This window comes from Struthio camelus, chromosome 4 (genome assembly GCF_040807025.1).
Source record: "Struthio camelus isolate bStrCam1 chromosome 4, bStrCam1.hap1, whole genome shotgun sequence".
NCBI classification, from domain to species: Eukaryota; Metazoa; Chordata; class Aves; order Struthioniformes; family Struthionidae; genus Struthio; species Struthio camelus.
In genome coordinates, this window is record NC_090945.1 from 50,231,391 (window position 1) to 50,256,510 (window position 25,120).

Sequence of the window (25,120 nt, forward strand, 5' to 3'; positions counted from 1 at the left end):
GTCATAAGCTCACCCACTGTCCTGTAGAAATCTTAAGAACTGTAGCTGACCGTTCAGACTAATGAAGTACTCTGCATAGTTGTATTTCTTGTCAAAAGACTTATGTTCATATTTGACCTATTTATGAGTTTAAGTTTAAAGAATATAACTCATTGTAGTTCTATTTTTTAATCTTTCAACGTATTTTCCACCTTTCTGTGTTCTGTTGTAAGGTACCCAGAGCTGCTGTCTAGAGTTATATGGTTAATAGTATGTTTGTCATACACAGGTGTGTAGGTATGTGAAGGGAATGGAGTACTTTAGGCAAGCATGTAAGCGGACAGTACAGTACGAAGAGCCAGTTGTGACAGACAAATTGTGTGCTGTATTCCTAATATCAGAAGTCAGATGTTTGAAAATCCAGATGAAAAACAGAACAGGCTTATGCTTCATGCAATTAGACAAAGATACTAGTAGCATCAGTCCATTAGCAGACAGCAAATCCTTCTTCGTAAAAGCAAGAAGTAGACGTTTTAGTAGAGATGCGTATAGGTTAGCTAGAAATCTGGTCTGGTCTTGATTTAACGGTTCCCCTTTAACAAAAAACTCCGTGGGTAAAATGTTGTTGAAGCACCAAAGGATCATATTCTTATGGTACCTTGGACGGGCTTGTTTATAGGGAAGAAAATGAGGGAAAGAGCAATGAGAAGGGCCAATCTTTAAAGCAGATTTTTAGATTCGTTTGTTTCTCTGTACCCGTTTGCTGGCACTTGTGCTTACTCTTAAGGCTTAAAATCTTTACTGGTTTCAAAATGGCATGGCAAAATGATTTTTAGCTGGCTATATACTGTTAGAAAGAAGGCAAATCTTCAAACGTGTCTTTTTCTAACCGTTTCAAGGTCTAGTAAGCCTTGTGCATTTAGATAGCTAAATGTTGTGATACCTAGTAATGCTTTTGTAGTAGATCTCGTTAGTTCTGTGTGTATAATTTGTCAGCCTCTGTTTGACTTCTTTGTGAATAATCATCTAGAAGGCTTTGTCTCCTTGATTTTTGGAAATGGTCTCAGAGAAAACTCTTGTGAAGCTCGGATGTAGACAGTGTGTTCAAACTGCCCTCTTTGTCTCCCCCCTAATTATAGGTCACTTTTCTGCCTTAAGCTTTTTTCTATCTCTGAGTTGCACCTTCCTTCATAAAAGTAAACGTAATAGAAAATATTCCAAGTGGTGAAACATGTCTCCCAAGCTCTCTGCTGCTGGAAACAGGGACAGCTAATGGGCTGGGTACCTAGTAACCCTAGCATGACTTCTCTCCTGTGAATTTGTGGAGTGTACCCACAGAAACAAAGGAAACTTTGAGCAGCCACGGTATCCTTTGGTAGCAAGTCTGATGGATCTGGTATGTGAAGAGCTACCTGCTAATTGTTTCTTCTGAACTTGTCTTTAAAGAGCTTCGTTTGGTTCCCCCTGTTCTTGTATTGAAAGACAGTGACGCCCTTATGTCTTTGTCATCCTTCTCCTGCCTCGTCCACCTGCAATTTTAAGGACCCCTGTCATATCCCTGCCAAATCGCGTCTCCTCAGGCTGCAGGATCTTAGCCTACTCGATCACTCCTTGTCCAGAAACAAGTCTGTACTTCTGATAATTTGCTACCCTTTTTTGATTTTTTTTTTTTTTTAAATCCGCAGATCTACTATGTCCTTTTTGAAAGAGGGGATCTGAACTGCACGTAGTACTCAATGTGTAGTTTAATTAAGGAATTACAAGTGACACAACAGTGTTCTGTGTTTTGCTTCCCATTTCCTTTCCTAATAATACCTAACATTCGCGCTCCTTCCTTTTGGCAGCTGAGTGCTGAGCTGACATTTTGATGGAACTATTTGTTGTAACCCCAAGGTCTCACTCCTGAGCGGTAATATTCAGCTCAGAGCCCATCATCTTACGTGTGAAGTTAAGGTTATATTTTCCCATGTGCATCACTGTACGGTTATCTGCACTGAATTTAATTTACCATTTTATTGTCTAGTCACTCAATTTCATAAGGTCCTTCTGCAGTTCTTCACTGCTTGCCCTCATCCTTACTACCCTGAATAAGCTCTGTCGTCTGCAAACTTTGTTGCTTCACTGCTCAACTACCTTTCCGGGTCACTTACGAATATGTAGAGTGGACCAGGTCTCAGCACAGATCCCTGTGAAACTCCCCTAGTGACCTTCTTCCACTGTGCAGTCTTGACCGTTTTCTGCCAACTTCTAGTTATGTCTTTTGATCAGTTTCTGTGCAGAGACCTGTGCTTTGCCATAGGTGCTTAGTTTCTTTAAAATCCTTTGGTGAAGTCCTTTTAAAAGCCTTTTGGAAATCCTCCTAGACTATATCGACTGGATCACTTGTTTCACGTGTTTGTTGAGCTGTTCAAAGGGCTCCATTAGTTTCGTAAGACAGGACTTTGTTTTACAAAGCTGAAATTTGATTCTTCTCAGACAGGCGTCCACTAATTCTGTTTGTTATTATAGTTTCTATTAACTTACCTAGCACGTAGGCATCGGGCTTACAGATTGCAAGCCCTGGCGCTTTCCTGGCACCTCTGTTAAAAGTCGGCAGCACCTCATTACCACGTTTGAGACTTAGTATGCCAAGGCATTGTGGAGAGGGGTGACACATCCTCATTAGTAATTCAGCTATTGTACCTTTGAATTTTTGCTCTTGGAAGAATGCTTTCTGGTACTGGCCGTTTGTTACCTCATACAGAGAAAGAACTGTGTTTTTTTTGTTGTGCGTTTTATGTTGTCTAGCACAGCAGAGTTCCTTGTCCCTACCACAATGTACTGCCGCACAATGTCCCTACCACGATGTGGCACAACATGACAACAAAGTCAGATACTAAAATACGATCGGTTGCTAAAAACTGGGTTAGAGGTACTATACTTGCCTGTACTGTTATTTAAGGATTCTAAGAATATATTGCTCTGCTTTGTTTTGTTTGCTTTTATACATTTTCATTTCCCTTACTGGTGTTTGACGGAAACACAAACTGCTGAAGAAAAGGAAAGATTTGATTCGCAGGCAACGCGATTTTAAAAATCCTGAAAATACAGAGAGAAGTTGTTTCAGTTATATAAATCTTAGGTGTTATTTGAAAGCATAGTAGCCTAGAGAAACTCAGATGGAAGCGAGGATTTTCAATTTGACAGTTTCCTTTTAAGAAAAATGCGTATGGTCTCCATCAGTAATTATCAGCCTTAAATTGCATTAGCCAAATTTTAGCTTGTGAATAATAAATGTGCCGTGTCTGGTTTCTGAGTGAAGCTTTTGTGTTGTTTCAATATCAGGGAATGTTCCTTATTACTGAGGTCTTACTCAAAGCTGAGCAAAGCCAAGAGTTGTTAAAAAACTGAGCTCGTGAGAAATTTGGGGTCACAGCCAACAGTTTCTTTGGCCAAAGGTGTGTCAGTGTTTGTATTAAGTTTTTTAAGAATGTAAGAGTGGCTTTTGGTCACAATAGGCTTAAATTTGGAATCCCTCACCTTTTCTCTCTCTCTGTGAATTGCCTGAAATAGGGTCCCTCCACCGTGACAAAGACAAACGTTGTGGGTGAAATGTTTGACAGCAGGTCCCTTTGCTGCTTGAAAGCAGAAAGAAATTGGGCTGCTCAGGTGTCTGAGGAAGTGTAGCTATGGTTTTAGTGCAAAGCTCAGTTGAAAAAAGTTCCCTCTCACTCAGGGTGGCAGCAGAGCGAAAGATTGTCTGTTCTTCTGTTTTTTTATCTTAAGGAACGGGCTTTGTGGCCCCCTTATAGGGTCCCACATGATGTAAAAACTGGCAGCTCTGATCCACCGACTTCACTTTGCTCTGTATTTCAAGTTTTGTCAGCCCTCAGTGGGAGAAATGACTGATTCTTTTTCTTCTGCCATAGGCGTTCAGGGGCATGGGGTACGATTAATCACCGACACGCCACTCCGTCCGGGATGCCATCGTTCTCATAGTGGAAGCATGAGAAAAGAGCGGTGCTGTAATTTAAAATTTAAAATTTTCCCAGTTATGTTTAGGGCCTTTGCAAATTATAGGCAGAAACAATTTCTGTATCTATATCAGTTTGTAAAGATGAAGGTAGCAAAGGTAGAGAGAGAGAAAAACAGAGTAAAAATGACCAGGTAGTGTGGTAAAATGAGTTACAAATTATAAATACACGTTATGTTGCATGCGATGTAAACTATTTGGCAGGCAAAGATTAAACGTAAAATTTAATGTAAAAACATACTTCTGGTACCTAACACTGCTTATGGGGGCGTTGGTACTGGTTTCATTCCTTTCCTTTTATTCTTTTTGAGAGCTGTGGAGGCACCAGGACACTGAAGTGCCCTCAAGATTCTGCGCTGATGCAAGGAAAGAGAAGAACGTAAATGAATTGCCAAGTTCTCTTCCAGCTGCGTCCCCCACCCCAACCCCTCCCTTTTTTTTGATAAATAAATGCAGTTTACGGAATTGCAGACTTTTTAGGAAGGCTTCTCTCCTTCCCTCCACACCGTATTCACAGTTTTCAAAGAAATCTTCTGTTTTTTTCCAATTCTGTGGTAAAAGATCTTGGGAACAGGGCAAGGGACAGGTTGGAGATTAGTGCTCTAATTTATGTGCATTTAGGCGAGATCCAGGTGTTGTCAGATTTTGTACTGAGGAAAAAAAGTGATGCAGTGTGTTTTTGGTAAGAATTGCAAGAGGCATTATGTCGAAGATGGCTTGGTCTTTGGGGATTTTTGGAAGATCCATAAGGGACTGGTTGAATTTGAAGCACACTGCTCAAGAAAAACAGAAACTTAACTCAAGAAAGCAGATGATGTGGCCAGAGTACTCACAAGAAAGGATTATTTTTATGGAAAATGGATGTAGTAAGAAGTGAGAAAAATGAGATATAAAAAAGAAAGCAACATAAAAATTAATGTAATGAAAGCGGATGATTTGTGGGAGAGTAGTGCACGCATCTGAAGATGAAGGATGGATTTTAGAAATAAAGTATGGAAAATGTATATCGTTTTGTAATGATCTGCCTTTGTGGGTGGGAAAGCTGATAGTGATTATCAGTGTAATAGGACCTAGAAAAGTGTGGGTGATTCATATTGCTGTCTCTAGCAAGTCGTAGTATTACCAAGCACCATATAACAAACTGCAAGAACAGTAGTGAGGTAAGACGAGCTATGGGCTTGAACGTGTCAGCGGGTTCTGCCATCAGCGGAGTTTAATTGTCCATATTGTCGTCTTAGTACAGAACATCTCAAACATAAGAATGCGTACGTGAACAGTTAGCTATGGATGAATGGAGAAAGGGTGTTACTTTTTGATGACTTTTTCAGATGTTTTTAAGCCCGGAGTGTCTCTGAAACAACACTGTTGATCTTAGGATTCGATGTTGTGTTTTATTAGGCGTGGTACCTTCTGGCCATAAAGTAGTCATTCGTGCTTCATTGTCAAGTGTAGTAATAGCAATACATATAATAGTAGTAATAATGGAGCATTGTGAGTGGGAGTGCTTTTGGAGTTGCTGTAGGGGGGATAAGAGGCCTCCAAAAAAGCCCAGTCTTTTTCGAGGTTTTTTTGCCAGCCCTTTGCTGGAAAGAGTAGCGACAGAGTATGTGGATAAACCGGAAATGACCATAAAATGCTTCACTGGGTAACTTTAATACTAAATTACATGCAAAGACTGCCTGGTCTAAGTGTTCTTCAAGCTCTTGCTGTAGCGCGGGGATGCACAACTCATAGCCCACGTACAGGATTTGCAGCCCAGGGGACCAGTTAATCCAGTTCGTCACCTGCTGCCTTTCAAGGCCTGGCCAAAACGTTGTGGTGTTCCAACGCCTTTTCTCAGGCTTCTGCTTCTTCAGCGCTTAGCAGCCCCGTCCAGCCTGCAGCCAGCACCCTTTCTGGCCCCAGAAGGGCCGTGGGCGAGAAAGGCAGCCAACACACAGCGCGAATTATTTGGTAGTCGCAGCCTGTTCCCAGCCATCCCCGTCCTGGCAGCAAGGGGGCAGACAGGGACTTGCTTGGGCACAAGCACAGAGGAGCACGGTGTGCCAAATAGTCACTGGGCTCACATTAAGTCCAGTATTTCTGGAAAGTGTTGTACCTTCTGGTCAGCTGATTGTCAGGAGTTGGACCCAATTTGGCAGGCTCTTCCCAGCTTCCGGGCTGCGCTCCTCCTGCGGCGTTGCAGGATTGAACCCCTTTGCTGTGGCTGATGTGGTTTGATGGTTTCATTGCCGAACGTACTGCGCTTTCTTTGGTGATCCTGAGAACAGTTTCCGAACTTTACTGGTGTAGGTGCCACCTCCTTAAAATGTAGTACTAGGAGAACAACTAGCAGATTCCTCCTTCGTGCATGTTTATTTTAGATCTTAATAGACTTAAGTATTTCAGGACTCTGTAGTAAAATAAATGCCGGAGGGAGCCTAAAATGTTCACACATAACTAGGGCTGGCAGGAGAACAAGAATTCAGTGTCATGAAAAATTTAGCAGGCTTGGCATTCATCTTGATGAGGAACTAAACACAGTTCTTCAGAGATTTTCATGAAAAAAGAGAGGGAGAACAAGTTGCTCTGTTATTAGCTGTGGGCTCATTAGTTAGGGTACTCACCTGGTATGTGGGAGACCCAGATTTAGTTCTCTGGCCTGAATCAAGCAAAACATTAATATTTCTTTTCTCTGCTGGGTCACAGTCCCTGCCTGTTTGTTGCTCTTATTATGACAAAAAGTTCCACTTGCCATATGAAATGGCGCGCCAGTAGCAGTTGGGAATGAAAATAGTTTTGGTCTCTCCTCATTTTGATGAAGTTTCTTTTAGTGCGTGGTTGGGGAATATTCCATAAAGAAGTTCCCAACCATACTGAGTAGTTAGAGCATTGCTTTGAAACACTTCTGGATTTGCTTTCATTGGAAGAAATAATGACATTACCAATATTATCTGCTATTCAACTTACAATACACAATTAAAATGCTATAAATTATGTCTAAGTGTATTTTGTCATGTCAGTGGTCTACATTAAATGGCATAATTATTTAATTAGTCAAGCATTCAACACTCATGCTTGTTCTTGTCTTGATGATTCATCGATGCAAGTTCACTTCCTTCTCCACAATAAATAAATTATTTTTGTATCAGAAGTAACATCTAAACCCTTTTAATTGCAGTGTGAAGGATAACAAAAAATATCCATTAAAAAAAAAGGGTGCCTGGAAATAAAAGGGCAAGGACAACTAAGATGGGAGAGGATGGAGTGGTAGAAGTTGCCTTGGCTGGAAAAAGGAAGAGTTGGGCATTGGGTAGCTTTGTCTCTAGGAGGTCATAGATGCCAGGAAGTAGGTGGCAGCGCCTTAATCTTAGACATGTTGCGCAATTCTCAGCGATACTGGCCTAGCAGCTTCTCAGCATTCAGACTGTAAACTTTGCAGGGGATAGAAAGCATGTCAAATGAGAATATAGTATTTTGCAAAGCAAAAAGGAGGAGGAGCACAATTTTCTGCATGTCCGCCACCAAACTGGGATCCCGGTAAGAGGCAATTGAAACAAGAAGATATTTTGGTGCATTTTATCCAGCAGTTTTACCCTTAGCTAGCATGGGAGTCCCTCATTCAAAATCTGGTTGTTGGAAAATATGTTGTTGGATATATATATATTTTTTAAATATAAATAAATATATATATTTTAAAATGGGTAACATCAATGAGGAATAATCTGAGTTAGGGACAGGGAGGAAGAGCTAGATGCATTTTAATCCAATAGATTCTATGAAAACAGACTGCAGCCATAAAAATGTCAAATAAAGCAGTCATGTTGTATATTATTGTTTATAATTAATTGTTTTCTGCTTTTTCTGCTAATCAGGCATTTTCATAAATGTATTTTTCTTCCAAATGGGTATGTTGTTGTTCCCATGGAACAGCTGCTGTAACATATTGTACTTGCATGTTAGGGGTTTTTTTCTTTCAAATGGAATGATGTATGAGTCATTTATGCCTAAAACATAGTAAAACTTATTATACCATCATTCATACCACGTCTTCTGAAATAAACAGATCCAAAAAGACAATTGCAGTGAAAGTTTGGCTTTCTGAGAGGTTGCACGGGCTGATGAACGTTATGGGCTGATGCATCATTTCCATTCAGAAGAAATTTGTGTATAGTTCTTAATATCTCTGCCTGCTCACCTCAGTACACATAATCTTAACACCAGTGTGATAGAGGCGTTGGTATTAAACTGCATTGATCAACATCATCTCCTATCTGACAGGATCTGCCTTTGAAGTATTCTGCGATTTGTTTTCTAAGTGTGGATATAAAAATTCTGACCAAGAAATCGACTTTGCAAGCTGTAGCTGCTTTGGAAACATGTAATGATTATTTAAGTACTAGAATACCTCAAAGATAAATAACAAATACAAAAAACAAAGAAAACATCTCAGACAAATGAGCGAAAGATCACTGAGTGGAAGAGTTAAGACTCCTGCTTTGTCTTTCTCTCCGCATGTAGATACGGTGGCATTGAGACTGAAGGAGGCTAGATCAAGTAGCGTGTGGTAAAAGCAACCCTATCACAAAATTACATGTGTTGTATGAGTGTTAGACCTAAGCATACCAAGGCACAAAAGGAATGACATGCAGGTAACACCAGTTTTAATTCTGTATTTCTCTCTTTGTCTGCATTTATAAATCACATTTTATACAGCTTGATCCTTTCAGAATGAATATATTTAGCTTATAAGTGTTCCTGCTTAATCTTTTCCTTACATTGTGCTGCATAAAAAATCAGTTACTTTGTGCTTGTATGAATGTGGACAAAGTCAAGCCATTAGTTGGCTTTTTCAGGGGCTGCTCTCATAATTGGTTGCATTACTTCTTTTTATAAAGGAACATTGTGTGAATACAAATGTAATCTTGGCCAAGAACCTGTTAAAAAGTGTCTTTTTCAGAGGAAAAAAGGAGTCGAATAAGAAATTTGTTCGTGTCTTTTCTTATCAGTAAGTGGTTGTGGTAGATGTTTTGGCAGTAGAGATTTATGAAGGTTGATGTGAGGGAGCGGATAATCTTAGAAAGCATGTGCAATAAAGTATATGGGGAATTTCAGTTTTACAGTGCAGTGCTTCCAGACCCGTGCCTTTAAATGCTTTGTGTCGTAATTGGTTTTTATCTGGCAGGTTTTAACAGGTATTGAGAGTTGCATCTTGAATGTATAATGCTTCAACATTAATAATTTTTCAGGAACTCCAAGGCTTATACAGCTTCTACTGGAGGCTCCTGCCATTTAGATTGAGAGCAGTTGTTTCAGAATTTGCAAAGCAGTCAGATGAGAATTTCCTTTCATCTCTTCTCACATAGATGGATAACCGCTGTCTGTCGACAGATTTGGATGGCCCAGCTGGCATTTCCTCTGTCCTTGGACAAAGGCCCAAGTATTCTGGAAGCAACTTGGTGAAGAGGTTTTGTTGCCCGTGGTTCCAGACAGGCATAAACAATAATTTTCTCTATTTTGGGATTTTTCTTATATGTATTTTGGCCCAGCCTTTTGTGCCTTTTCTATTTCTGTTTAGATAAAGCCTTTTAGAATTAACTGGTGTGATTCGTTCTGTTTTGTTTTTCACTATTCTGAAATGATCAAATAGGCAAAGAAATGAAGATTACATTTATTATCGCTGGGTTTTATAGGTAGCATTTCACAAAACTTTATTATAGCCCCCTTTTGTTCATTTGGTCATAACTTTATGAAAAGCACTTTTGGACTGAAATTTTCCATGTTTAGTCTGAAGCCAAAGGGAGGTTTTTTAGATCCGTTTAGCCTTTTTGACCTGGCTAAGCTAATGTGGGTGTTTTGTGTACTTTTTGAAGAAATGTTAAGTCTGTGTTCCTCTGTACTTAAATGGACAGCTAAACATATTTGAAATTTATGGTCTTAAATTCTACACATAGCTAGAGCACAATGTAGTCTTGTCAAGTATAAATACAGAAAAATGTTATAAAATTAAAAGCTATCAAATAAGAGTATTATATACATAGACAATTTATTTCTATTTTACAGTGTAAGAATTTCTTATAGTGGAAAAGAGTGATTGAAAATATGCAACTTCCTAGTTTTTACAAATATTTACTTCACTCTTCAGATATTGTATAAATCTCCTCTCTAGTTAGAATATCTTGAGGTAAAAAAAAAAAAGTTGGTTGGTTGGTTGGTTGGTTTGTTTGTTTGTTTTAAATGCTGAATTTCCAGAGACACCTAAATAAAGGGTCCAGCTTTCTCCAAGTTCTCAGGACCCAACAGTGTTTATTGTTCTCAGTTTTCTAAATCATCTCTCAGTAAGACTAGACTTTTTGAAAAATCTGGCCCTGAAAATACCGCCTCCAGCCCATTTCAGCAGCACTACCTTAGCAGGTTGGGTAGTGAGCTAACTTTGGTGGTCATGTGGTGGATTTTCATTTAAGCTTTCCAGCTTCCTGCCTGTGGTGTTCTATTTGTTTCTGAGGTAGAAACATTTTCTCCACATGGGCAAAGCTGATAAGTCCTGTTCCAGCAGAGAAATAAATTACATACTAGATATAATGAGACATCAACGTCCAGTAAATGTCCTGTTGCTTGTGAGCGTGGTACTGTGTGAGACAACAGTTGATAATTTTCTGGTAATTCCTTAATTCCTCCCCCTCCAAAAAATTCCTTTGTTAAGAAGTTACATTTAAAACATCACGAAAAAACCCCAACAAGGAACAAAACCTGTCCGTGCGGCAGGAAGGGAAGGGCTGTTGAAAATCAAGTACTGAAGAGCTGAGAGTCCAAAAATACCCACTCAAAACCCGCTCCAGCCGTACGAACCCAGTGCAGTTCCAGACTTCTTGGCTGCTTAGACCAGTCTGATGTTCCATTAGCAGCAAGGCTTTCTCCTTGCTTGTTGCTAGATATGTGCTTTTATAAGCACTGCGTCGTCCTTTAGTTTTTAATGTCGTGGAGAGCTGGTTTGTTGCTCAAGGAATGAGGAAAACATCGGCTGCGGGCGGCGTTGACGTTTCCTTTCGTAAGGAACCTGGCAGCTCCTTCTGGCGGCCACCTGGCCGCATGCTGTCCCTGCGCCGCGCCGGTGGTGCTGGGGCTGTCGCGGGAGGTGCGCTGAGCACGCGCCGGGTCCCAGCCTGCGCGCAGCCCTCAGTCAGGGCAGTGACGATGGCTGACAACTATGTCATCCTTCCTCCTCCCCATCCTCCTCCTTCTCCTCTGCCTTTACTGTGCTTCAGCCACAATCATATATTGTGGCCTGCAAAGTATAGCCAGCCTGTTGTCATTAAGGTTCTCTTTATAAAGGACTGCAAGGCACCTGCCATACTGGTAGCAAAGGTAAGCAATAGCAGCATACCCACCGTTATTGTGGCTACTTTCCCCATGAAGGGCTCAGAAAAATAATTTACAGGGGGGAAAAAAAGGGACAAAATTAATTACCTAGTGTTTATTTTGATTCCTCTTTAGGTTACTTCTTATACGAGTGGGAGGAAGGAGGGAGGAAAAATTCTGAAAACTGAATGATTTGTGAGTCATTCTCAGAGGATGTTTCTTTCCTTCGTTAGGAATCCTCTCCCCTGCTCTCCCCCAAAAAAGTTCCCCTTATCTTTCTGAGGGGAAAAAAAAGTTTTTTCAAGATGCATTTCCTATCATATTCCAAAAGGACACATTCTTTTGCCTAATTTAGCCCAAGGCAACTTAGAAAACCTAAGGTACGCAGGCGAACACAGAGTTGTGCTGAAAGAATGATAAACCAGATGTGACATGGCTCAGTCCATTTCAGCTCTAATAATAAAATGTCATGGATAGGAAGAATGAGGAAGTATTTCTTCACAGAGGTTACTTGTTTAGGCTGTTATTCTTTATGAATTGCCCTCCAAAAGAATATCAGCATCCAAAAAACGTACAATCTTTATGGTTACAAAGGTCAGGTTGGGAAATGGAAGCATTCAGTGAACTCTTCAGCTTCCTCACTCGTTAAATGTAACACATATACATAGGCTGAGAGAGTGGCTGTCCTCATTACACCAATTATAGTGTGTGCCAGCATCTCCAGTTTTGATTATCAGTTCCATTTCTGAAAATGGGGGAAAAAAACACTGCTGGGATGTTTTCTTGGCTTTTGCTTATGATCTTTTTTTTTTTTTCTTCTTTTTTAATCTGAAAATCCTCAAGGCTATTTAAAAAGGGCTAGGTTCTGTCTGCAGTGCTATACGGTGCTGAATTTGCTGTTGGTTTTGTGTGTGGATTTGTGAACAGGGAGGAAAGAGAGTGGCTGATGCCCTGCCCTGTAGCACAAGAGCCATCTCCTGCTCTCTGCCACCCCGTGCGCCACCCAGTGCAGCAAAAAGCCAGGGCAGATGAGCGTGGCAGTGCAGCCCTGTGATTGAGGCAAAAGTTGTTAGCGTGTTTTACGTCGTTTCAGTATGCAGCTGTGCATGCATGTCTGCACGTGGAGAGACTGTGCGCCTCTGCGCACCCCCTTGAATTTGGGCACATTTGAGCAGGCACCAGCTGGGTGGCCACGGTAGCAGGAGTCCAGGTCTACGCAGGAAGGCTTTGCAGCCCAGCAGGGCGCGGAGGAGGGCATGGGCGAGCTCCTGCTTCCCCTACCTGCAGCACCCCAAATGCACTGGTGCCTTGCAGGTCTGCTTGGCCCCAGGGCTGCAGCTTCCCCAAACATGCCCTGCCGGCGACTAGAGGTTGGTGGCGAGAGGTTCTGGCTTGACAAAATCTAGGAGCCGGTGCGTCTTGGGTAGCTAAGGCACTAACTGACCTGATGCCTCCCTGTGCTCGATGAGGCTCCAATGACAAGGCATAGCAGCTTAAATCCCAGCAGATGCTCTAAACTGAGACAAGCGACATTTCCATGTGAGAACTGTTACGTCTTAAATGGAGATATGAGTTAATCAAAACAATTTGCAATCTGGTGTTGATTTCATCAGCTTGCTTCTAGCCAAAAACCCTCACCAAAAATACAAGATTAGGCATCCTTTCATAAATATACTGAAACTTATCCCTGAAGAGGTGCTGAGTGTTGCGAAGAGTGCCATGCTGGGAATACTGCCCTTTTCCCCTTCCAGCTTTCCGCGTGTCTCTTCTCTGCGCCTTTCGATTTGGGGCCAAGTAAAGTTGAAAGTTCAGCCGAGTTTAGCAGAAGAGCTCCAAAAAACCATCTTGTTTGTGGAACTGAGTGAGATTTTCTTTATCTTTTATGAGGTGCCTCTGAGCAGAGGGAAACCCTGTGTCTTTTACTGTCCTGTGGTTTAACGAGGGGCAGCTGATTATCCTCTCAGAGCCTTGAGAGGGGGAGGAGGGGGTGCGCACCCGGCAGGGCTGCTCGCCCAGCGTGTGAGACGGCAGCTCCAGGCACAGGACCTGTCCTCTTAACGCTGTTTAGCGTTTTAAAGATAATTTAGTTGTACTAAGGCAGTTTAGCCTTATGTTTGGCATCATATTTTGCCAATGTATTTTCATTGGGTTGCAACAGGAAAAGTTTGCAGTTTTTGAATGCCAGAGGTGCGTGAGTTTTTAGTTCAGCTCGTGAAGCTGCCCAGCTCTGTGGACCTACACTCTGCAGCTGGCTCTTGCGTTGTAAGGTAATTCTTTTAAAAAGCCGAACAAACAAAAAAAAGTAGCTAGTGAGAGAGTGGTGCACTTCAGTTAGGATAACTTGTCAATTAAGGCTCAGATTTTGCAATTTCTTTGCAGACAAAACTCCCATTTAAAGAGATGATGAGTGTTGCCTGAAGTCAGGCTTGAAGATGGAGCGCTGTGATCATGCAGTCTGACCTCTTGCAAGAGCAGGGCACTCCTTTTCATTTAGCAATCTGCTGAGCAGCAGCTGTTAACATTTCTGAAACCACCAAAATGCTTCAAATCACAAAGTGTTTGCTTCCGAAATGAGTGCCAGTTCTAATGCATAACCATTTTTCTTAAGAAATCTTTCTCTTTTTCACAAGTCAATTACCAGCTTTATATTGCACACTGTGATTATTATAATATATTTCCAAAAAAAAGAAAACAAATTATAATTTTCCAGGCTAGCGTTTTTCTCGCTTTCTAACAGCCTCCTTTTTTGTTTGTTTGTTTTCAAATGATTCCACTCTTTTTGTAATCTTACAAAGTTTCAACTTTCACAGGCTACAGAAGCAATTGCAGCTTTGTGAGTTCAAACGCTGATAAAAATAATGCACGTATTTTATTTATAAATAATAACTTTGCAAGGAAGTGTAGTAAAGGCAGATGTCATTTTTATTTCAAGATTTGCATCTGAGATGTAACACCAGTTTATTAGCGCTCGGAGGGATTTGAAGCTTAGAAAATGTGCTTCCTAATTCAGGGTTAAAAAGGTCATCGTCTATTATGTTTTTAAAAAAAAAAAACAGCTAAACAGAAAACCCAGGGTAGATTGCATGCGCAGTTTTACATGTTTGAAAGCGTTTATTTTTAAAGAATTCTTGGCACATAATTCCTCTCACTGGAATGTTCTGGGTTATAGAAGGATTTATACAGTCTTATTTTTATATATCTGTATATGTGCAGGGGTATATATTTGAAAGACCATCTATGCATCTGTTTCCTTGGGGAGATCTTCACAGTAACTGCAATGGTTGACTCTGCTGTTTAAGTAGATGAAAAGAACTGTGCTGGTTATAAGTAATCATTCTTTGTATGTACTACGCCACAACACTTTTCAGTAGTTGTATTTGCATGTAGAGTTTTAATTAAGAGATAACTGTCACTGCAGGTTGACTGCAGAAGGCTGCAGTATCCAGCAGAGAGATAAATGCCAATGCCAAGTCATACAGGTTGGATAGCATACAGGGAGCCCATAATAAAAAATGTGTATACAATTAAAACTCACTTATTACTAACTTACTGCGTTATTGGAAGAAATGAAAACTTCAAAATCTGACTGCTTAGGCTTGTACGTACCGGTTTCTGTTTGGTCAAGCTGCATGCGATACATTGGAAAATGGAAGTTGGGGATGTGATCGGTGAACTGGCTAGGTACAGTATAGATGCCCTCTTTAACAGGAGCGTGTTACAGCTTTCAGCATGCTGGGAGTCACTGAACAGATTGTGAAGATTCATCCCAGCTTGATTCAGGAGGGCTCTAAGTGTCCTTCTGCCTGTTTGAAAGTGTTTTGTTTTCTAATTAATTTAGCTAGAAGACATTATTTCTGACCTTCACAAACCACTGACTGTCTGATCCCGGTTTTAAAACATCCCATTAACTGTTTAAAAAAAAAATAAATAAAATAAAATCCTCTCTTTCCCTGTTGTGAGGAGCAAAGTACAGAATGAATACCTATAGCTACTGCTAGTGAGCCATTATATGTATAACATTTTTCCAGAGTACGTGGTATGTTTCTGGACTTAAATGACACAATAATGCCATTTAAAATGAGGTGAAATTCTTATTTCCATGAAGTCACCAGCAAAAATCCCATTAATTTAAGTAAGGATAGGAGATATCTACCTTGCAATTTATAATTTAATAGCATTTTCCTACTAAAGTTGAAGTCAGTAAGTACTTTTTAGAACTAACTTCAAAATAAGACTCTCCCCCTCTATCTTTAAGATGTAGATAGAGGAATTTTTTCTTCAGTCTCAGTGACAAGGGCTGCCAAGATTGTGAAAGGAAAAATGTATTGTTCTGCCATAGTTAAACAGCCTGAACAGAGCTGTCTGCTCTTATATTGCCTTAAGCATCCGTCAGAAGTTGTATATACGAGTTAGGTGCAGGATTTATGCATGCTGATTGAGAAGAAAATAATGGCCCTTCACATTTTTATAGTTAAATTACTTTTGCAAAGTACATAACTTGCAATACATTTTATGCAAATAATGCTAGGGATTTAGGGAGAGAGGTTGAGAACTAATATAGACAGAACAGATATTTAATGTTAAAATAAATTGTATGAAACAGAAAAGACTTTCCTGAACAAAAACATTTTGCAAATGGTAGAGGCTTATAATTAAAATAAGAAACAAGGAAGGGTTTTTTTCTTTCTTGCTGGTGTCATTTTCCAGCAAAATATCTCTGTATTAAGAGTTTAAATATATTGGAAATTTTTCATAAATGCATATATTTTAGGGGTGTGAGGAGACTTTCTGGGTCATCTGCTCCAGCTCACACCCCCCCCCCCTTGCCTCCGCCCCCCACATGTGCAACAGCAGGAGTTCATTATTCCTGCTTCTCTTCAATCCTACTTCTCTTCTCTCCTCAATACCATGTTCCAGAGGTGTTCAGTACAGCTTTCTCTAAAATACATCTAGTGAACAGGCAGTATATAATAATTCATACCTACACCCTTTGGTGTTGAAGTACTTTGTTAACACGTGGTAAAAGCTGAGTAGTTGTTGGGATTTGTTTTTCATAATAAATTTGTATCAATGAGCACAAGTGCTGCCGATGGCTTTTTTTAAAGACGGTATAGGCGACGCTCGGTATGGTCCTGGGAGCAGTGCAGGGCAGCCGGCTGGAGGGGTCGCAGAGCGGCTGGTTTGCAGACCCAGCTCCATCGCGTGCCTTTGCCAGGCCCCCCCTCCCTCCTGCCCTCCCAGTGCCTGGCTCCTGGCAGCGATCAGACTCTCAATCTAAATTTTAAGACCCACTTTAGCCATCTAAGTTCTGATCTAGAACTGGACCTCAACTGGATTTTTAGAAATTGAACTCCTGTAGTAACTCTTGGTGTGACTAATGCTGTCCTGTTCTTTCCTGTGCTATTGGTCAGCGGATTGCAGAGTCTTACCCCGTCGTTTATTAATCTTTCTATGTGTTGCACTTATCCTACTTCTTGCTTTCAGCTTTTCCATGTGCGAGATGACCTCTGCTTCCAACTTCTGTTTTATACCTTCTATTAGATCGGCACTGATCTTTGTATGTATTTAGTTTACCTTACCCATTATTATCTGACATATATTTCTGTATTTTTTCTGTATATTTCTGCAGTGTTCTTCTTGCAACCAGTTTTGTTTGTTTGTTTGTTTTTCCTTTCGGGACAAGGAGCGAGAAGCTCATACTATTTCCTTAGCAACTTTACTGGCTTCTTTGGCTTTTTTTTTTGGTATGGGTAAGAGTCAAAGCAGAAGGTTGGAAAATCTCGATAAGTTTACTGTATTATACCAAAGGAAATAGAAGACAGGGGAAAAAAATCAATGTTCGTATTTCTGTTGTTTCCATCATAGTGTGCCTCCAAGCTGTGTAGAAAGAGGGTTAGAATCAATATAACTGGCTTATGTCATACTTGATAATTTTTATGATTTCTAAATGTGTTTATTAAGATTCCAATAACAGATATTACCAAGTATTTTAAAAACTTCTCACTCTACGTTTAAAAAAAAAAAAAAAAAAAGAAGGGAGGGGAATATGCACAGCACCTATGATCCCTCTTTCTAGTGTGTTAAGTAGTTTTTCTGAATACATAACTGACTCTATAGATGGCAGTATAGATAGCTATCTATTGTTTCACTTGGAATCAAGTAGGTTTTGTTGAAGTTGGCCAGTGTTGGATTAAACGGTAGAGAAACATGCCTCCCAGCTCATCGGCCTAGGGGTCTTGTGAGGAATCGGCTCATTTTATTGCTGGCTCCCTTTTCTCCACAGGCCTTGTAACTTTGTGACAAGACAGAGACCTGCCTTCTGCAATCAGTATTATTTTTAAAACCAAATCACCAGCATGGTTTAATTTCATGAGGGTGATGCAACCATAATTATTACTGGACAATTCAAGTGAAGATCTGTCCCCAAGGAGAGCAGTGGGAACTTTGCTGGTAACTCCAAGTTTCCACCCTGCACCTGGCAAACAGTTTTTCTGACCTGAGAAACTCAGTAGTCCTCGTACCCCAGTAATGCTCTTTCAGGATGGATATTCATCAGTGCAGTGCAGTGTCAACTAGCCGCATAACATTGAGACGATTAATAAATTTGGATAAATGAGAGGAATTTAGGATATAATTAACGGACCTTGGATATGACACATTTCCAGATAACACAATGTTTTGTGTAATTAAGGTTGGTATAATCAAGGCTCTGTTATACCTAAAACGTAATGAATGTAAATGGAGAAGGAGAGAGGAAGCATATTGAAAACACTATTGTGTGTAGTTTCATAGGTATTAATGATGTGCTGATTTGCTTCAGACAGTATACATCTGAAACACATTACCGTAGCACTCCTGTAGTCAGCAAAGTCCAAAGCAAGTAAAGGAGATTTGTTCCAACCTCAAAAATTTTCGTACACTCAATTAGTATTTGAAAAAAAAAAACAACTGTTAGCTATTCTTGGAATTATTCAGCAAGTGAAATATAATGGCTATCTAAATCAGTTTGGGTACATCATAAATAGTGCATTAAATACACTGTCAAGAAATAACCACTGGTTCGGGTTACTGAAGCAAGCAATGTAAGCAATTAAGGTGTAGCAAGAAAATCTGATAGCGTTTTGTCTTGAACTTCAGAAAACTTCTGTTCTCTACTTCCAGATTCCTAATCTGAGTCCTGTAAAATTTAATTCCCCCCACCAGTCTTATTTCCCCAGCTAAAAACCTTGGATTTGACACAGAAATTACTTGATTAATTGAGTTGGTGCTCACTGTCCTTCCAGAGTCAAACCTGAATCTTAAAATTCATAATAGTAATGTATTGTGCTGTTCACGTTTGTTCTCTCAGGCTTGAGAATGGGGAAATGACATCTGAAAGAATTAAGAAAACAGTTTGTGGCTAGGCTATCACGGATTTATTTCTATGGAAACCAGTCGGTTAATACTTAGCAACATGTTTTTGAGATCTCTAGGATATTGTGTGGTTGGCTATACTGAATGTGGAAGCAAAAAAATTTAAAAAAAAAACCAACATGATTGTAGCAGTGTATACAAGGGAGACCGAAGAAAAGGTAATTCAAGCTATTGGTATTGACATTATGTATTATATTAAACTGAAATATAACTGTGAGAGGTGGAGAACCTCTCCAATATAATTGTACTACTGAGTACTATAAAAATAAATCATTGCAAGATGGAAAAAACTCGTTTCTCCCATGTTTTAAGTTTATACCGTTAGTTACAAACAATATCGATGCAAGTTAATCCTTTTTTTCCTTAACATAATATATGTAATAAAGCTACTGTACTTTCTGATATAATTCCCCATCCCTAGGAAAAATACTTTTCTTCAAAAGTAATCCAGTAGACTCACTCCATGTAAAGTCTGGTTTTAAATACTATTGACAGGATTTGCTTTATTTAGAGCGCCGTGGTGTTCATAGAGTCGACTCTTTGCTTTAATATGGGTCCTGCTGTTGTACTCATTTACAATGAACTCAGAAAATTAGATTTTTGTTTATAGTTGGATCCATCAGGATCACATGTGTGCAGGAACTGCACTGTGCTTCAGTGTGAACATATAAAAGACAAACTATTTACCACCTGTGACAATGAGATGGCTGGAATGCCCACCACTGGGGTCCAGTAGAAAAAAGTCAGCAAGAAGACAGTACAAAGTAAGCACCATGCATGCTATCTTGGCACTGAAAACTTTGCAAAAGTTATCTAAGTGACATTGCCCTTAGCTGAAGTTTTACAGCGCTAGCGCCAGCAGGGGTCTGCGTTGGCTGTCATCCCCAAAACAGAAGGACCACCATTGTCACCATAGCTGACGCTGCAGCCTGATGCAAAACTGAAACCAAAAGGCAGAAACAGGCAGAATCAGTGCACAGCTGCTTCCCTGGGAGTCTTTTCCCTGTAAAGAGAAGGAGCCTTATTTTTCTGAGGACAAGAGTCACACCGAGATTGCCAAACCTCTTCGCCTACCTTTTCCTGCTGACTCTAGGCAATTCTTCCTATTGTTAGTGCTATTCAGTGAACGTCAAAGTTGCCTGACTCTCTCCATTGACAAAACATAGGGGCTTAGGTGGAGGCAAACAGTGATAAGCAGTAAGCATCCAGATATAGAAGTAGAATCCAGATATAGCAGTAGAATCCAGATATATGCAGGTTTGTCCAGATTCTCTGAACATACTGGTGGCTCAAGAACATTATTTCACGATGTCATTGCTCAGTCTGTGTGGTTTGGGTTTGCGTGCTGTCCCTGGCCTCGAGCCGGAACATTTCCCTGTGCCTTCTGAGAAAGCCCTCTGAGCAGACACTGAGGTCTGCACCACATGGGTCCTCCATCCAGATGCCGGGACAGTACTGTGCCGACCTTCTGTGATTGTTCATAACTCATGTGACATGTTACTTTATGTCATAGTGATGCTGCTCTGGGTCGTCATCTCCAGTATCCTTGTGGCAGATGCCGTTGGTCTGTGGTCAGGAGGTGAGCCTCCCGTAATAGCAGTCCCATGCAGGTTAGGTAAAGGCACACCTTGAGAGTGCTCTCTGCTGACTAAATACCATTCAAAAAACAATGTATTGGATGGGTGGATTAGGTAACGTGTTCTTTACTGCTTAAGAGGTATTAATGTAGGCATTATTAATACCTAGGTGTGTTGTTAGAATATCCCAGATCTTTATTTGTGTTCCTTCATGATGTCTGTGTGATATTTTCAAGATGCAGAGATAGGATGTAGACATTGCCTATGTGTGTGGTAAAACAGCTTGTAAGGATGAGCTCAAGTTTGTTGGATCAAACATTTTAAAGGGTTTTTAATAGTATCTGTATCTCAAGAATGCTATTAAAAACTTAAATTCCTGTCAGGATAATTCATATCGTATAAGTTCAGGGCAGTGGGTTTCCATATGTCTGTGAGCTTGGAAAAACTATTCCTGTCTCTCTGCCTGTCTGTATTATTTTCTTCCATAAGTAGATTCTATACAGGAGCATCCCTCTGAAAAAAGAAGGGATGTATTTGGCCATAAATATGAATACCTTTATTCTGCTGACCCACCGGGTTGGGGAGAGCAGAATGAAGGAACAGTGCAATGCATGCATGTTTGCACTACATAAATATTCGTATCCTCTAGACGAAAGAGTATGGTGGTTACTATACTAAAGTATGTATACTGTATTGTATGCATACATGCTTTACTGTATACTAAAGTATGTATACTGTATTACTGTAAATCACTTTAGTTACGACAGTGGCCTAAAAAATGAAGATTCAAAAAATAGCAAATGCTGTATTTTCCAAAGGCTAATACAGTGAATACTTGATTTCAATTGGCAAGTTGTCTTCTGTCATTCTTTTTTGCAGGGACCTTGAGGTTCCAGACAGTGATAGGCCCTGTACGTTGAAATAGCAAGTCAAGGCATTGCACTGTGTGTTTTAAAGCACTTAAACCAATTTATTATATGCTATTGTCATGTTTTCTCTGTCCAACTCTTTTTATTGTTTCAAGTTGATTACTTGCCTTTGAGTGATGCAAAAAAGAATTGACTTATTGTTCATGTGGTATCTTGACCCATATTTCAAATTTTTTTTATTTTTTTCATAGGTCCTCCCATGCCATCCTCCTCATCTAGTCCATCAGTTATTGAACATTTACACTCCCCTCCTCCATCACCCAATCTCCATGACAACCAGAGGTGGTTATTAAGTAATAATGCCAGCCAGCCAGTTCAGGACTCTGATACAGATGAGGACTATACTGCCAGCTCATATCTAGTGCAGACCGGTACTGTTTCAGTTTCTGTTCCAGGTCATGGTAAGAAGAGGACACTTTGTCCATAGTTTGAATACACTTTTATTTTCCATCCTCTTACAAAATTGCCTGATAAGAATTAAGGAAATGAAAATGACTTTGTATTTTAAACTTATTTTCCTTTGAATGTCACAAATGATGTATCTGCTTTGAAAATACTGTAGCATAAACAACTTTTAATAACTTTTAACATAAGTAACTTTTAATATATGAAAGCTTGTTTAAGTTATGTTTAAATGCAATAGTTATGTGTAGTGAAAGCCACTAATAATTTGTTGTGTAACGTAACTTGTAGCAAGTGTCTGACTAGCTTATCGTTGTGGTACCTTTTAAAGGGTAGGCTGAAATTGGGTAAACCGCCATGATGTTTAGCTTCAGAATAATGTAAAGAGTATTTTCTGCTACCCTGTGGAGTTCAGCAAGTTCCAGCAGTTCCTTTAGTTTGGCCAGGGCAAGAGAACAGGATGCGCACGTTACCAGACAAGGGCGCTCTAGCTTGAGGAAATATGTGTGGATGCAGACAGTTAGGCGGTCAGAGAAGGGAACAGTGGCTCCAGAGATGCGTATGTCCATGTCTCCTTCCTCCCACCTGCGAATGGCTAGTACTGCTAACCAAGAACAGTGGTGTGCACCTGAAACCCTGTTGCCCCCTTATAGATCATGCTGTAAGTAACCAAACATTTATGACTTTTTTTTCCAATATAAAGTAGTCATAGGGATGCATTTTTGTTGTATGACTTGAATATTTTTTCTTGGGGTAGTGGGACAGGAAAATTCATTTCTTAGTTTATGGCCCTGCCCCAAAAGATCAGCAAAGCTTGGGGCAAGACTCTGGTTTCTTAGGACCTTTCTGTCTTTTGAGTGTGAAAACCCGTCCTACAGATTAGCCACTAGAGGGGGTTTTGAGAAACGTTTGGCCTGTGGACTACACATCAGTTTGTTGGGCAGATTTATGTTGCAGAGTAAAAGCAGTGTTCTCCTCCTAGCTTTGGACATGGCTTTGGTGTAGTATCTAGGAGACCAATGTGCTAAGAAGAGTTGTGCACATGGGTTTGGCAGCTCTTTTTTCTTGTTGTTGGGTTTTTTTGTTTGGAAAAGGCAGCGTGGCCTACTGAAAAGAATTAAAGTTGCTGTTAGATGCTTGGATTAAGATCTTTAAAACTAAAAATGATAATTTTATTTTTGCATGTTCGGTGCCTTGCTCATTATTAATCTGTGAAGGGCTCAGAAAAACAAGGTAGCGTACATTGTCATAGTCAGGGTGTCTTATGATGATGTTTCATTTATTTTATATCTATGAATATGAACTCTCTTAGACAGTCAGTGCATTATCTGAAAGGTAGCCTGATACCCGAAAGGTAGCCTGGTAAAGCATTGCACGTTTAGATTGCTGTCATATCTACCAGACCCTCTTTTACAAACAAAAAATGCAAAAGCAACAGAAAACTGCTAAAATTTTTGAATTTTTAGGATGGGACTCCTTAGTTTCCATAGCCTCTTAGAAAGCCTTAAGAAGCTAATAGGTTTTCGTCATTCCTCTAGGTTTTAGTATTTTGCTGCTTCTGAAATCTTCTACAGTTGCTTGTCATTCTGAGTCTGCCAACCCTGAGAAATGTTCCATATTTTCTTTCACCCCAGGCAGGCCAAATAAGTCCAGCTAGCCCCGTGGCAAGTCAAAAGCAGGACAGCAGTTAACGCTGGTGTATGTTGTGGAAGTTGTCCTTGGTGAGACCGTAGCTAAGCAGAAGGGAAAACCATCTTGCTCTGTAGGTACAGATTACTTTTGTCATCCAGGTCATTAACGAAGATGTTAATATTGGCCCCAGTATGAACCCCTGGGGGACACCATTAGTCACCAACCTCCAGCTGGACTTTGTACCATTGATCACAGCCCTCTGAGCCTGGCACGTCAGCCTGTTTTCAGTCCCTCTCACTGTCTGCTTACCTAGCCCGTACTTCATCAGCTCATCTGTGAGGGTGTTACGGGAGATAGTCTTGAAAGCCTCGCCATCGTCGAGATAAACAACATCCACTGCTCTCCCCTCATCCACCCAGCCAGCCGTCTCATCACAGAGGGCTGTCAGGTTGGCTTAGCACGATTTCCTCTTTGTGAAGCCGAGCCAACTACTCCCGAACACCTTCCTCTCCTTCACGTGTCTGGAAACGGTATCCATGACTCTTTTGCTCCGTCATCTTCGTAGTGATCGAGGTGAGGCTGAACAGCCTGTAGTTCCCTGGATCCTCCTCCTTGCCCTTCTTGAAGATAGATGTGACGTTTGCTCTCTCGGGTGACATTTGCTCTCTTTCATCCCTTCTTTTCATCACCTCAATTTCTGTGTCCAGTAGACATGCTTGCAGTTTCTGCTTGACCCTATCAAAGAATTACAGCAGTGATATGTAGGTAGATATACACATTGATAATCTAGTAGTGCTAGCAGTTATATAGTACAGTTAATGATCTTTCTGTCTCTCCACGAGATCAGATTTGTTTTTAAAAGTATTTCAACTTGCTAAGCAGAGATATTATATTTGTGACTGCCGTAATGTAAGTAGGGTTTGTTTGCTCTGCTCCCAGAGGAGGAGAAGACAGGTCTGATAAGGAGGTTGGTTCCAGCTGTGCAGTCAGCTGCAGGATCAGTGATTGCATTGCCTGAAAATTGGGATGTTTTCATCCAAGACATGGCTTTGCTTATGGGTGGTTTCTCGTATCTTGAACTGTTGGCCTGTTTGAGAAGAACATATATTCTTGCCTTTACAAAGCAGGCAACAGTAGGATTCAATGATGAAGCTAATAGTTTCTAAGTTAGCTGCAAGTTTCTTGTACTGAGTGGTTTGTATTGTTGCCTAGCCGTGCTACCAGTATGCAGGTATACCCATATCTAGCCTCGAAAGTTAAGGTCGTTTAATCTTGACCTCGATACACTCTTATTTGAGTAATGTATTTTCTTTAGCTAATAACAGTAAGTGATAAAACAAATGCAGCAGTTTGCTTTCAATGGAAGAAGTTATTTTTTTACCAACCTTTTTTTAATACATCGGGATGCAAAAGAAGCTTTCCATGCTATTTAATATTAATGGGTGCAAAATAGCCCCAGTGCTCTGTTCTGGATGATTTCGCCAGTATTTATATTGGCTAGTGGAAAACAAAAAAGCACTTTAGGAGCCATTTAGGCTGAAAAAGGTACTGACTGAAAACAATTGTATTATTGAACTGTTTTCAGGTACATTGAATTTTTGTGAATCACAAGTTAAATTACCCTTTCTTTAGTCTATGCAAATATCTGTTTGTTTTCTTTTAATCTCTGTTCATTTGATCAGTGTAGCAACCCCCTCAAATTCTAAAGAATATGATTATGTATTTAGAATTATATTTACCTAAGCCTTTGGGCTTGATTAGTTTGTTTTGTTGACCAGTGGGAATGAGCTTTCATTTAAGGAATTAGCTAAAAGAGAAATGGGAATTATTAGAATTAG

At 40.2% G+C, this 25,120-nt stretch overlaps 1 protein-coding gene across 14 annotated transcripts in view; it reads left to right on the forward strand.

The window, feature by feature from the left end:
* TENM3 (teneurin transmembrane protein 3) overlaps window positions 1-25,120 on the forward strand; it is a 1,330,030-nt gene that overhangs the window by 1,132,190 nt on the left and 172,720 nt on the right. For 10 of the 14 annotated variants that reach the window (XM_068942557.1, XM_068942559.1, XM_068942561.1 and 7 more), the window contains one exon: window positions 21,440-21,649. The exons of the other annotated variants lie outside the window; for them this stretch is intronic. In XM_068942557.1, coding sequence (XP_068798658.1) covers window positions 21,440-21,649 — 210 coding nt within the window. The remainder of the gene's footprint in view (window positions 1-21,439; window positions 21,650-25,120) is intronic. 14 annotated transcript variants of the gene reach the window in all.